At 31.0% G+C, this 12,665-nt stretch overlaps 2 protein-coding genes across 5 annotated transcripts; one reads left to right on the forward strand and one right to left on the reverse strand.

Moving 5' to 3' along the window:
* The first annotated feature begins 451 nt into the window (after positions 1 to 451).
* Positions 452 to 7,486, forward strand: LOC108735190 (sorting nexin-14). 4 transcript variants are annotated; one of them, XM_025977439.1, is made up of 13 exons: positions 452 to 670; positions 726 to 981; positions 1,042 to 1,418; positions 2,145 to 2,455; positions 2,570 to 2,850; positions 2,913 to 2,974; positions 3,407 to 3,653; positions 3,709 to 3,893; positions 3,949 to 4,224; positions 4,538 to 4,722; positions 4,791 to 4,955; positions 5,429 to 5,610; positions 7,408 to 7,486. In XM_025977439.1, the coding sequence occupies exons 1-13, from the start codon at positions 573 to 575 to the stop codon at positions 7,444 to 7,446; spliced, it is 2,664 nt and encodes an 887-aa protein (XP_025833224.1). In that variant the 5' UTR covers positions 452 to 572; the 3' UTR covers positions 7,447 to 7,486. The 4 variants fall into 4 exon arrangements, with proteins under 4 accessions (XP_025833224.1, XP_025833223.1, XP_025833225.1 ...); XM_025977438.1 differs by lacking the exon at positions 7,408 to 7,486 and adding an exon at positions 5,775 to 5,908; XM_018467028.1 differs by lacking the exons at positions 452 to 670; positions 726 to 981; positions 1,042 to 1,418; ... (1 more) ...; positions 2,913 to 2,974; positions 7,408 to 7,486 and adding an exon at positions 5,775 to 5,908 and having other exon boundaries at positions 2,761 to 2,850.
* On the reverse strand, positions 6,630 to 10,016 carry LOC108735192 (TBC1 domain family member 14). Its single transcript, XM_018467029.2, has 5 exons — positions 9,057 to 10,016; positions 8,837 to 8,995; positions 8,278 to 8,484; positions 7,443 to 8,116; positions 6,630 to 7,042 (listed from the first exon to the last, which is right to left on the reverse strand). Exons 1-5 carry the CDS (start codon positions 9,863 to 9,865, stop codon positions 6,846 to 6,848), a joined length of 2,046 nt encoding a protein of 681 aa, XP_018322531.1. The 5' UTR covers positions 9,866 to 10,016; the 3' UTR covers positions 6,630 to 6,845.
* Positions 10,017 to 12,665: the final 2,649 nt, after the last annotated feature.

Raw genomic sequence — 12,665 nt, forward strand, 5'->3', positions numbered from 1 at the left:
CGACGATCTGATGAATGTTTTAGTTTTAGGGTAATGCGAAGATTAGCTCAGGATAGGAAAAAGTTGAGACCGGACCTTCAGATTTTAATTGGGTTAATTTTAACTTATAACCTTCTATCTATACATATAATTATAACTTAATAACTATTTAAGTTTATAAATAATATAAAGTAACGGCAGTTTGCCGCCATCTACTCATATCTACTGCTAACTGAAGTATTTCAAATGTTGGACAAGGATTTTAGTAACGTATCTACTTGAACGTATCGCAACTTGCAGTGAAATAAATACTTATATAGTGAAGTGTAAAAATCGAAATCGCGATCCATGACGTTTTGTTTGGATAAATTGCATATTTTACTCAGAATTTAATCCGTTCTTATTGTCTTAGTTTATATTATTCTTAATAGGTGGAGCTAAGTAAGTTTTGACACCTGTTTTGACGTTTAATGTTATTTATTTTATTTTTAAGTTTTGTGATTGACGTTTACACCAAATTCAAACAAATAATGCGGATAAGTGTAAAATAAACCGAAAGTTGATTTTATAATAATCATAAAGAATCGGTAGATATGCTAAGGATAATTTATCATACGTATAACGAAGAAGCAGCTCGATGGACAGCTTTAATAATTTTTTTAACCACAACGTTTGTATCGATTACTTTTAGGTTAGTGCTCCGTTTTTGCTGTTTTTTCAAAAATGTTATTTCTTTGTTTTTTTAGTTTCCTCTCTGGAGTGTTCCTATTAATTTGCTATGTCAGTGGATACATAATCTGTTGGGTTTTTCTTAAAAACCAATCTAATATTTTCTCTTTTATGAAACAGTTCAGCAGTCTTTATAAAGCTGTTCCACAAGAAAATATAACTATAAAAGCATGTAGTGTGTGTAGCAATGATTCATGTAAACGACACCATCATCGCTCAAATCCCTTAACAAATTTATATCCTTCTGCAGAATTAAATACAGCAATAGAAGAAGTAAGAAAAATATTACATTAGCAGATTCTTTACCATAATATAATTGCATTTTTATTACAGTTTTATAACAAAATACTAGATGTTTATGTTTTGTCATGGTACAAAACATTTTCCAATGATATATCATTCCCAAATGAATTAAGAGTTTGTTTGAGGCATACAACAGCCACCTTTTTAACAAAATTGCTGGAATTTGATGTAACAAAAGTATTAACTACCAAGCTTATTCCTTGTGCCATTAAGCATGTAGATGACTATATGAGTATTGAGCAAATTGCAAAAATAAGGAATTCCCAAATTAATGAGATTGCAGTTGACTACTTTGGTAAAAAGTTGCATATAGCTGCCACTAATAGACAAAACGAATTAAATTATGTAAGAAGTTTAACTTCATGGTTATTACCACACCTAGTACATGAAGATTGTTTAAATTGCAAGTAAGTTGACTGACACCATTGTTTTGGATTAAGATCTTTAATTCTGCACATTCAAGCCTTCTTTTCATCCACTCCTAAATGCGAAAGTACATCAGACAACAGTTGTACAACAACTCTTCAACATCCATTTTTTTGTTTTAAATTTGTGTCTATAAACATGTCTTTTGGTGCAGAAACTTAATGGAAAATGAAAATGAGTTTTGTCATTATAAGAGAAGCCAACAACATACATAAATCATTTAGAATGACAATGGCATAAATGGCTTCAGATTTTGAAGTCTTTTGATATGATGCTAAGATATTGAATTCTTCTATTATCTTTACAATTATCCTTGTAAAACCAGACCTTATCTATTCTGTTTTAACTTTTAATGTATTATTGGTGTTACAACTGATATTTTTTTGAAAATTCTTCAGCTGTTTTGCCAGATTCTTTGGCTTTCTTTTTAGTTTACTTTCTTCGGTTTTCGGGTACTTTTTGAAGTGTAGTCGCCAAGTACGAGATTAAGCCTTGGCTTTCTCTTAATTTTAATTTAACAGTTATCTATAGTCTTTTATCTCGTTTTTATTGATATCATCTTAGCAAGTTTTGGTCAAAAATAATATACTATTAATTCAATTATTAAAGACTAAAAACACACCATCATTGGTTTACCAATCCTCCGCTTTGTATATATAAATAACCCTCTGCACTACGGATATGAATCAATTTTGTATTTGTTTTAGGAATTTTTCCGTTATGATAAGAGAAATAGTTTCCGTTTGGGTTTTATTGCCGCTCATGGATTTTTTAGCAAATCCACACATGATAAATTTATTGATAATATTAGCATGTACGCATAAAAATAAGTGGCCAACTATTCAATCTTCAGAAAAAGTGGAATTTTTGTACAATTTTAAAAGAAAGTACACCTCCAATTCATCCTTTACTTGTAGTCTGAAAGATGTATTAAAATCAACAGAACTACTTTATGTTTTTATGCAATTTTTGAAAAAGGAAAATGCAGTACATTTTTTACAATTTTGCTTGGATATTGGTAAGTTTGGTATTATTACTTTTCTAATTAATTAATATTAATAATTTTCAATAATGAAGAAGAATAAGAATAGTTCAAATTTTATATATTTTTTAACATTATTTTTTATTTCAGAGGAATTTAATGATAAATTACTAAATCCTGATTTGACAAAGAAGGAATTAGAATCTATTCATGAAAGTGCTCAAAATTTGTATAAAATGTATTTTGATTCTGAAAGTTTCGAATATATAGGATGTTCACAACAAATTGCTACTGAATTTAAACACTTGCTTCAGAAAGGAATTTACAATATAGTTAAATTAAGAACATCTGAACCTTTATACCAAGCTTATGATTATGCCTATTCACATTTAGAATGTGAATGGTTACCCTTGTTCTTTCACAGCAATGAGGTAAGTCTGCCAGTAGCTTTTATTTAATTAAGATTCTTTTTGCTAAGGTACATAACTTTTAGTTTTACAACCATATTTGTGGATCTAAATTAACTCCAACGTTTTCCAAAGCGTCTGTAATAAGGTAACTTTTTTAAATTTCACTTTTAGTTTTTTTTTTATTTTGAAAAGCGACGTAATTTTAATATTTTACACCTTTAAATTATATAAATCGATTGTGAATAGTAATTTCATTACGTATTTAGAAATTGAATAGCTCGCGTTTTTTCCTTCCTACATTCATCGCATGAAATTAGTCCCATACATGAGCGATTAAATATTACACATCAAAAAAATTATTAAATATGACTATTTTTACCATAAATAAGATACGAATCTGTTAAATAATATAATAATAAACGTTTTTGAAACACTGTGTGACATTCATAATGTATATGATGATCAATTCGTTTAAATTTTGATTAGTTCATTTGAAAACTAAATAAAAAAAACTATCATGAAAAAAGATGTTCAAACTTTCATAACTATGCTACATTTGTTTTTTGTTTCACAATAGAAGCCAACGAAGTTATGATTCAATAAGTAAAGGACCATCAAAAATTAGTACAGGTATTGGAAAAATAAAAGTTGCTTTAAAACCTCATCAAACGATTGAAGGTGCTTTATATCCACAAGAGCATCACTTATTTGGTGAAAAAACAGCTGCTTACGTCGAAGATGTGCTCTTGTCTGATCATTCGTCAGGTGCCTTCAGGGATTTAAATTCGTGGAAAGTATCGATAACGACTGTGGATATGCAACAAGTAAATAAGTACTATAATTTTTTTATAAATATCTCACCATTGTTGTTTTTTCTAGATAAGCAGTTCAAAACAAATCCACTTTTTTAATATTAACGTTCATTGTATTAGTAAAGCATCAGAAAACGAAATTCAACAGTGGACGGTTCGTAGGAAAGATGAAGATTTTTACAACTTGAAATCAAAATTAGTCGAATTCCATGGAGAAAACGAAATTTGTAATTCTCCGTTACCAACAAGAAGGTAGATAACAAATTTAAAATTAGGGCAAATCCATATTTCTTATTTTGTTTATTAGATTCGCTGTACCTGTTGAAACCAGAAAGCATAAATATGAAATATTCTTGAAATCATTACTGCAAAGGCCAAATCTAAGGGGCAGTGATTTACTATTCACTTTTTTAACAACAGAACAAGATTTTACATTGTTCTTGAATACAACATCTAACTTTCCCTTAGTTGATGACATAGGAAATATATATCAGACATTTGCATTTAAAATAAGGAAAGAAAGGGGGCAACATTTGGATACTTTTATAAATACGTATTTGAATTCTACAGGTTATTCGAAAAGGTAGGAAAAAAGAAATATTGTTTTATCGTGAAAAATATGTCAACCTAAATCAAGATTAAAATGATGATTAATGAAAAAACCGCTGTTCACATTATGTATTTGTGCATGTTAACGAATGTAATAAAAATCTGCAGTTAACAAAGTAAAAATATATAAAAATATAAAATACTAATAAATCGTTATATTAATACGTGAACATCGAAGTTTGTGTTCTTTTTTGTTATTTATTATAAAAGAGAAGGAATGAAACATATTATTTGAATGTTGCGGTTCCATAGATCTATACAAAATAAAAATAATTTTTTGTTTTCAGTAAATTTGATTGGGCTGAAGTAGGTGATGAAGTGTATGATGATGCCCATCAGAAACTTTCGGAACCTAAACCTATAAAAAGCTCCGTATTTAAAAATAACTTTAATTTACCAGACAGAGTTTCTAAGGAGAGTTCATGCACTTCTTCAAATCCAAATGGATTGACAGAATCACTGTTTTATTTGTGTATGTTGAAATCAAACATCAGTTGTTAATGTACAATCAAAAAATTGTATCGATATTTTATATTTCAGTCAAACACGTTTTTAAGGTTCCACAGAGTGTTTTAAAATTGTATGTGGCATTCTGTATTGTGTCTCAAACAACTACTGAAGCAATTTTTGAGTCATTTGTTGACTACAAGATCAAACATCTTCTATCAGAAAGTAATATCGTTCATTTAATTCATATTTTAGAGGGTAAGTGCAATGTACAATTTAACACCACTTTTTATTTATTGTTTAAAAAGTACGTTCATATTCAGAAGTTCATTAGAAATTCTCCATAAATTACATAACGCAAAATTCATCAATATTTGACTAATGCGTAGACTTACCTCTCCCCTCCTCAATACAACGTTAGTACCGTTTGCATTCTAAAAAGTCTTGTTAATTTCCAATAGTAACGTAATTATACATAAATTCTAAAATCGTTACGTAACGCAAACCTATATCCTCTCCCACCCCCACCATAACGCCCGGCTGGACTCCCCCTTTTCCTAATTAGATTTCGTAAGCTATGAATAGTCCTTAAGGATGAGAGATGAAATATTAATTTTTTATAAATATACTAGAATATTTTCAGAATACAAATGCATATCATTAAGGAATATCTAGCGTATGAGAAGGGTAAAAATTCAGTATGCTTCTAATAGCTCTTGTCTATGTTTCAGATGTAATATTCGAAAACCATCCACCACAAACCGAAGAAGAATTGACTATAAGAAAAAAGACTGCTTTTGAAGAATTGGAGAAATCTGTACCAACGCTTGCACAACTTATATTAGGAAAAAATTTCCTTCCTGGACTGAGGAATCTCTTGGACATGTTACAAAATCCTCTCTGCAATAAACAGGTAACTGTTGTAGATTAGTAATTTTAAATTACCAGGTTTGATATTTTTGGAATGAGAAAGGTACAGATTAAAAAATTACTGTATGGTAAATTTCAATTAAATATTCAATGGAAATAACTTTAAAACTAATTAATAGATACTTTGACGAAGTTTAATTTTTGCAGTTGAGTTACAACCTGCTGGACATTATTGTGGTAGAAATGTTTCCAACTATAGATTCTGATTAATACAATGTATTGTATATAGCGTTTGTATATATATAAAAGGGTTATAAAATACATTAAATTGAGGAAAACGATTTCTAATTGCTTATTTGAACAGAATAACGGCTGAACTTAACGTGCCACCTGGAATTAATATTACAGTTACTAGTTCTTCCCCGTGCCCCTGACCATTTTTTTTGCTCCACTATGACGTAGTGTCGGCCATCATTCTTTTCTAATTGTTGCAGTTGTCGGCCATCATTCTTTTCTAATTGTTGTAGTTGTCGGCCATCATTCTTTTCTAATTGTTGCAGTTGTCGGCCATCATTCTTTATCAATTGTCGCATTGTTACTGATGTCGGCCATTGTGGTTTTTTAATAGATATATGGTAATCAGTGATTAAAATTTAAAAGGTTTTAAACAGGTATGCAACACATCGTACATTTCAGCATAAGAAATTTTATCTACGTAATACTACCTTGCCTGTGCTGACAGTACTCAATAATTTTTTTTTATATATATTTAATAATTGGACAGTTTATGCACCTGTAAAAAATTGTCTTGCTTCTTTCATAACTACCAATTGCTTTATCAATTTTTTTCGTTTAAAACTTTTGAGATTTTGATCTTTGTGTTCATATCAAATTTCAAAGCATAAATAAACACTAATTTGAAAGCATTCACAATAAAAAATCCACACTTACATTTATTAACCCGGTATACGTTCTATACATACATATATTAAAAAAGGGATTACAAATTGAAAGAAAATCAGTTTTTGTTTACATTTTATTATATAAATACATATTATGCTTTACATTGCAAATTGTTTCTTTATGTACATATTTACAAATGAGATTCTCGTTTCATAAAAAATTGTATAAAAAAAATTTGGACATAAATTTGATACAGGTAAATATATTAATTTCCAAGCATATTTTTCTTTAAAACTAGAATATACTTAGTTCGTTTAAAAAGTACCCAACATGCGACCTAGGTAAGCTAATATTAAACAGAAGTCGAGTGTTATACTACAAGTCTACTGCAGCCGTCTGCTTATGGCGTTCGACGATCTGATTGAATGTTTGTTTTCCAATGCAGGTATTCATTGTTTGTATGCTTTTAAAAAGTAGTTCGGATGACAAATCGTCCGGTAGATGTGTAAGGAATTTAGCCCCATGAAGAAAATCCATTTCCATTAAGACGGTTTGATGTAGATGTAGAATACCTTGTAGGGGAACAAATATTTAAAAATAGTTTTTAATAATACAGCAACGTACTTCAAAGTTAACTAAAATTTAAATTTTTGTGAAGTAAACTTAGTTTTCACTGCATAAAAACATCCTTAGGAAACATTTAAATTTCATAAAAAATCGTATGTCTTACAGATTTGAAACAAAATAACAGGTTCTGTAAGATTTGCTGCAAACGCCAATTTAATATAAAGGTGTATAAATAACTAAAACAATTTGAGTTTTATAGGTTCAGTAAAGTATCTTCAAAGGTATATTTCATTTAAGACTCTAATCTTCGTAGTATGTTACTGTAAATGCTTCAATAACAATAAAAATCATAATTTTCTTTATTATTTAGGCTTTTACAGTTAAACCAAGTCAACTGATAATTACCTAAAGCAGTTCGAAATATAAACTCGTCTCCATCTCTTAAATACACATCCCAAACTCTGCATGCAACGTCCAAAGGCATAGCTTTTGCGAAAACAGTGTAAACCCAATCCAAGAGGTACAGATCTGGTGTAAGGCCACACTTTTCAAAATGACCGTACAGTTTAGGTAAATTATAATTGAAAACTTCTTTGTATGCATTGTAATAGCACTGCATCAAGTTTTGATCTAAAGTGAACGTGGCCAAGTGTAAAGTTCGATTTAGCAAATTTGAAAAACAGATAAACGCATCCAGCTCGTCCATGTTCAGTATAAAAATTGCGGCGATGTAAGACATGCCTTGCACGTAGCCTATGTCGGGACGGTAACAGACGTAAGCGGCCAATAACGAGTGAAGAACATCAGAATAAGGTCCGCCTTCTTGGAAGATGCACAGCTGTGGGAAAGTTCGAGAAATGTCCAATTGTATAAGATCCATGCTACTTTCTTCGTCGATATTAGAGCTGCCACAGCTTGACTCAGGTCTATTTAAATGATTCTGGGCACGTTCCAAACAAATTTCATATAACTGTTGTGTGAGATTTAATTCATTTCCTATGGCTAATTTCCATACTTTCCCTCTAACAGCAGATGGTAAACCTTGCCACCAAAAATCCCTGGTTTTACGCGTGTTATACCTAATAAATTCGATAACTAAGTACCAAGTAATTATAACACTACGAAATTCTAACAAAAACATTTAAAGAAACAATGATTTTCAAGTTAATTTAAAACTCTTTTTGCATTTTATGAATTACAAATATTAAATTAGTTGTTAAAATAAGAATAAAAGACTTACATGACATCCCAATTTGGAAGAACTTTATAAATAAAGTGTTTAGTAGCTAAGGCAAGTTGTTCTTCAATTTCCAAAAGCAATTTTTGTTGTTTCTCTTTTGCAGCATTTGTTTGAGCCTCCTTCTTTTTAGCAGCCATTATTATGGCTTTGTATTCTTCTCGGTGCCTTTGTTCTTCATCTTCTGGTTTAGCAGGTAAATGGGAGGGCCTACAATATTTGATTGCAATTAATGCACTTTTATGAATATATGTACATACTATTTAGTATTAAAAATATTGATTTGTCCAGTAGAATTCAAATAAACAATACTATGATGGAAATTTATTATGCCTTGGCTATGAATCGTCTAAAATTTACTTAATTATTATTTTAGTCTTAATTTTAGTTTATAGTTATGATTCTCAAGCCCCTCTTTGCTTTTTTTATGTTAATATTTATGGTCAAATATTTTGTATCATGTGATAAATGAAAGCATATTTCAAAGAAGTTTAAATAAACCTAATAATACCCACGAAGGGCAATCAATATATAGAAAACTTAAAATATAAGTAATAATTACCTTATATGTTGAATTAGTGCAGTCGAACTGGCTACTATTCTAGCACACCTTTTAGAATGTTGAGGAGAAACATCTGATTCTGCACCACTTGTTTTACTGAAAAATTTCCATTTTCCCACATTCTCTTCACTAGTACAAGACTTCCACGAGAAAAGATTTCTGATAATACATGGCTTCATTAGGTAAATAAAGTAAAATACATTCAAAAATATACATTTACCGTTTAAATATATTGGATAAAGCCTTCTTTTTGAGTTTAATACTTGTTTCATCTTCAACTAAATTTTTGTCTTCCAACAGACTTCCTGAAGAAGAAGGAGAGGGAGGTCCACTTGAATTTGAACTATTAAAAAAAGATTCATTTGATGTTCTTTGGTAGCATTTGTCACTATTTTCTAAAGAAGCACTTGAGACATTGTTATTTTCTTTTTGTTCCATTTTGTCATTACTCTCAATTAAATGTAATTGTCTGGTTACTGGGCTGTATGCTAGCGATATGTTTTGTAAAGCATCATTTAAAGAAATTTTTCCATGAGTATTGTTTTTGCAGTCTTCATTTTGATTATTTGAAGGTAGAAGAGAGACATACAAACTAGAATTTGATTTAACGAGATTCTTTACATCACCTGCCCTTACAGCAGTTATTCGATAGCCACTAACTTTTTCTGGCCAGGAATTGAACCAAGATTCTTTATTAGGAGATTCAGGAGGACTTGCACTATCATATAGTAACTTAGCTTTAATATCACATATATCTGCCACATCCATATCACACTGCTTTTGCTGTTCAACAAAATTTGGCATACTTTGACTACGAATATTTCCAGCTTTAGATAGAATTTGTTGGTAAAATCTGCCCTTATGTTTAACTGGAGTAGATTTTAAAATATCATAGCTTTTGATCAAATCTGGGTTACATTGTATAATGTTATCGCTGTTTGTTTCTTCTAAAGTGTAGGAATAATCGTTGCTTTCTTGATATGGATTAACAATTATATCGTTTTTAATGCTTCCATCTTCTAATTTCATGACTAATTGAAGGTTTACACTAATAACGAATCATACTTTCCATCAGTCTTAATTTTTCACCTAACTACTAACAAAAACACTCTATGTTAGTAATTAACATATTTTCGTCTAATTATTACTAACAAACGTCATGCAAACGTCATTTTCTGCAGCTATTTTGTTGTGGTATTATTACCGCTGAACGGATGGTGGTTACGAAAACGAAACGAACAGAACGTATAGCGTATGTTAGGATAGTTAAGATACTGGGGTTGCCGCCTTTTTGTTAATCGAAAACCGACCCTGAGAGTAATTTTTGGGGATCATACATTTTACTAAAATTATTTCTTCAAAGAACTTAAGCTATGATTTAGATTTAAAAAAGTGCCAAGAGATTAAAACTTTGTAATAACGTTTCGTGGTTTATTTAGTGTTTAACTATCACTATCATTCATATTTGGTAGTATTAAGAAATAACAAGCAAGAACCCACAACGAACGTATAAATTTTACAGAAATTAGGCAGATCCATTGATCAAACTACTATTCTATGGAATAAGTATTACAATTTCATCATTAATCAACAGATGGCAGGTCATGTTTTGATTTCTTATTCCTAGAAGCTTATGAATTTGATAAATATTTATTGTCTGGCAAATAGTAAGAAAACCGTCCCTTTTTGAACCTTATCAGATGGAGTGTTAAAATTGTTCCTTCTTTTCTGACAATACTGTTTTGTCAATACCGCTTCCATCTAATCTTTTTCTATCTATATCTAAATTTGTCCTGTTTATCGCGTCTTCAATTTATAGATTAAAAAGTAGCAGTGACAGTATGCAATCTTGTCTGACGCCCTTCTTAATATTTACTTCTCTACGTTACTGGCTGCTGAAGTTCTATAACTACTTGTTGCTCTTTATACAAACTACACCTAAATCACTCTTCTATCTCTTTATCTTATCCCTACATTTTTAGGTATAGAAATTTAACATCTCATCCCATTTAACATTGTCAAAAACTTTTCCTAAATCTACGAATCCTATGTACGCTCTCTAACCTTTTTCTATCGTTTTCTCTATTGTTATTTGTAAAGCTAAAATGCCCCCCCGCGTTCTCTTATTTCTTCTAAGCCAAAAATTTGTCTTCCCCTAGTAGTTCTTCCCTGCAGGATTCTAGTTAACATTTTAGACGCATGGGAAGTTAAGCTAACTGTTCTAAATTTCTGGCATCTATCCGCGCCTCTCTACTATTCATTAATTTTTTTTAATGCTAAATCAGACTTGTCTCATTATGGGATATCCTAACTCACCTACCCCACACTATTTTTCTTCTCCAACATATCTTCTAATTCCTGGCCTGCGGATAAATTCTCTAAATATTCTTTCAACCTATCTGCCTTTTTCTCATTTTCTATCAAAATTAATCCTGTCTCGTTTCTTATAGTATTACTACTACTATATCCTACTTTTCAAAATTCCTTTTACTTATACTATAAGCCTCATCCGTTTTATCTACTTTAAACTTTTCTTCTAGTTGTTTGCACCTCATATCAATCCACTGTTCCTTAGCTGCCCTACACTTCCTAATTACTTCCCACTTTATCGCCTTATATCTTTTTTGGCCTTCTTCGTCTGTCCTGTTCTTGTATTTCTGCCTTTCTTATATTATTCGTACAATCTTGGTAATTATCCAGAATTTCCTACTTTCGTTTCGTATAAAATCTAATAAATATCTATCAGCGGAATCTAAGTACGTTTTAATACTGTTCCATTCTGTCTCTACGTCGCTGTCATTCATTTCTTCCGCCTGCTCTAGTATTTCGTCTGTCCATGTACCTATCCTATCACGCGTTTTATTACATTTCAATTTTTCTAAATAAAGACGTTTGCTACCCTCCCACTTGTTCATGATTTTGAATTTAAGATTGGTCTTTATTACTACTAGATTATGATTGCTATCTATATCTGACTATCTCCTCTATCATTTCTATTGCCTACTCCAAAAAGAACCTGTTATCACATCTTCATTACCGTCAGTTATTATTGCGTTGAAGTCTCCTAGGTTTTCAATAGGTTTTCCTATCCTTTCACTAAACTTAACACGTCTTCTACATCTGCATATACAGCTTCTACGTCTTCATCATTGTAAGATAACGTAAACGTATAGGTGCAGATGTTTTTACCGGTTTCGAGTTTAATTTAATCATAACAACCCTATTGCTTTTCTGCAAATAGCTTTCTACACTGTACTGCTTTCTTACGAACTACAATTCCTAACCCGAATTACCTTCCACTGATCCTGTATGAATTATTCTAAACTCTCCAGCATCTGGCCAACGGCCTACTGTATCTAATGCTACCCTAATATCCATCTCAGCTATCTAATTTTCTAACTTCTAAGTTCTACGCTCCGACTCGTGAAATATTGCAATTTTACTTATTGCATCTTTTGATGGTATCTCCCAAGGTAGTCCCCGCCCGAACATCCGAAAGGGAGACTATGTTACGGGTAAATATGATTTCTTACCTGGAAGGGGGGGGGGATATGTTTACGCCTACGTCTCTAAAATCATGTAAAAATATCTTTCGGTAGACGGTAGGAGTGGCAATTCACATCTCTACGATATGTGATATATCATTAGAATCAGACGAAATTATGTTTTCTTTTTCTTTATGGTAACGTTCTAGAACAGTTTTGAAAGCTTTTTGAAGTGAACTTCTTTACGGACGGTAGGGTAAGTTTTTCTACTCGGCCATGTAGTCGAGTTCATAGTGGGGATCGCTTGAGCCGTGAACGCTTCAATGCAAAGTTCGTTACAGGTA

This window comes from Agrilus planipennis, unplaced genomic scaffold (assembly GCF_000699045.2).
Source record: "Agrilus planipennis isolate EAB-ADULT unplaced genomic scaffold, Apla_2.0 scaffold27, whole genome shotgun sequence".
NCBI lineage: Eukaryota > Metazoa > Arthropoda > Insecta > Coleoptera > Buprestidae > Agrilus > Agrilus planipennis.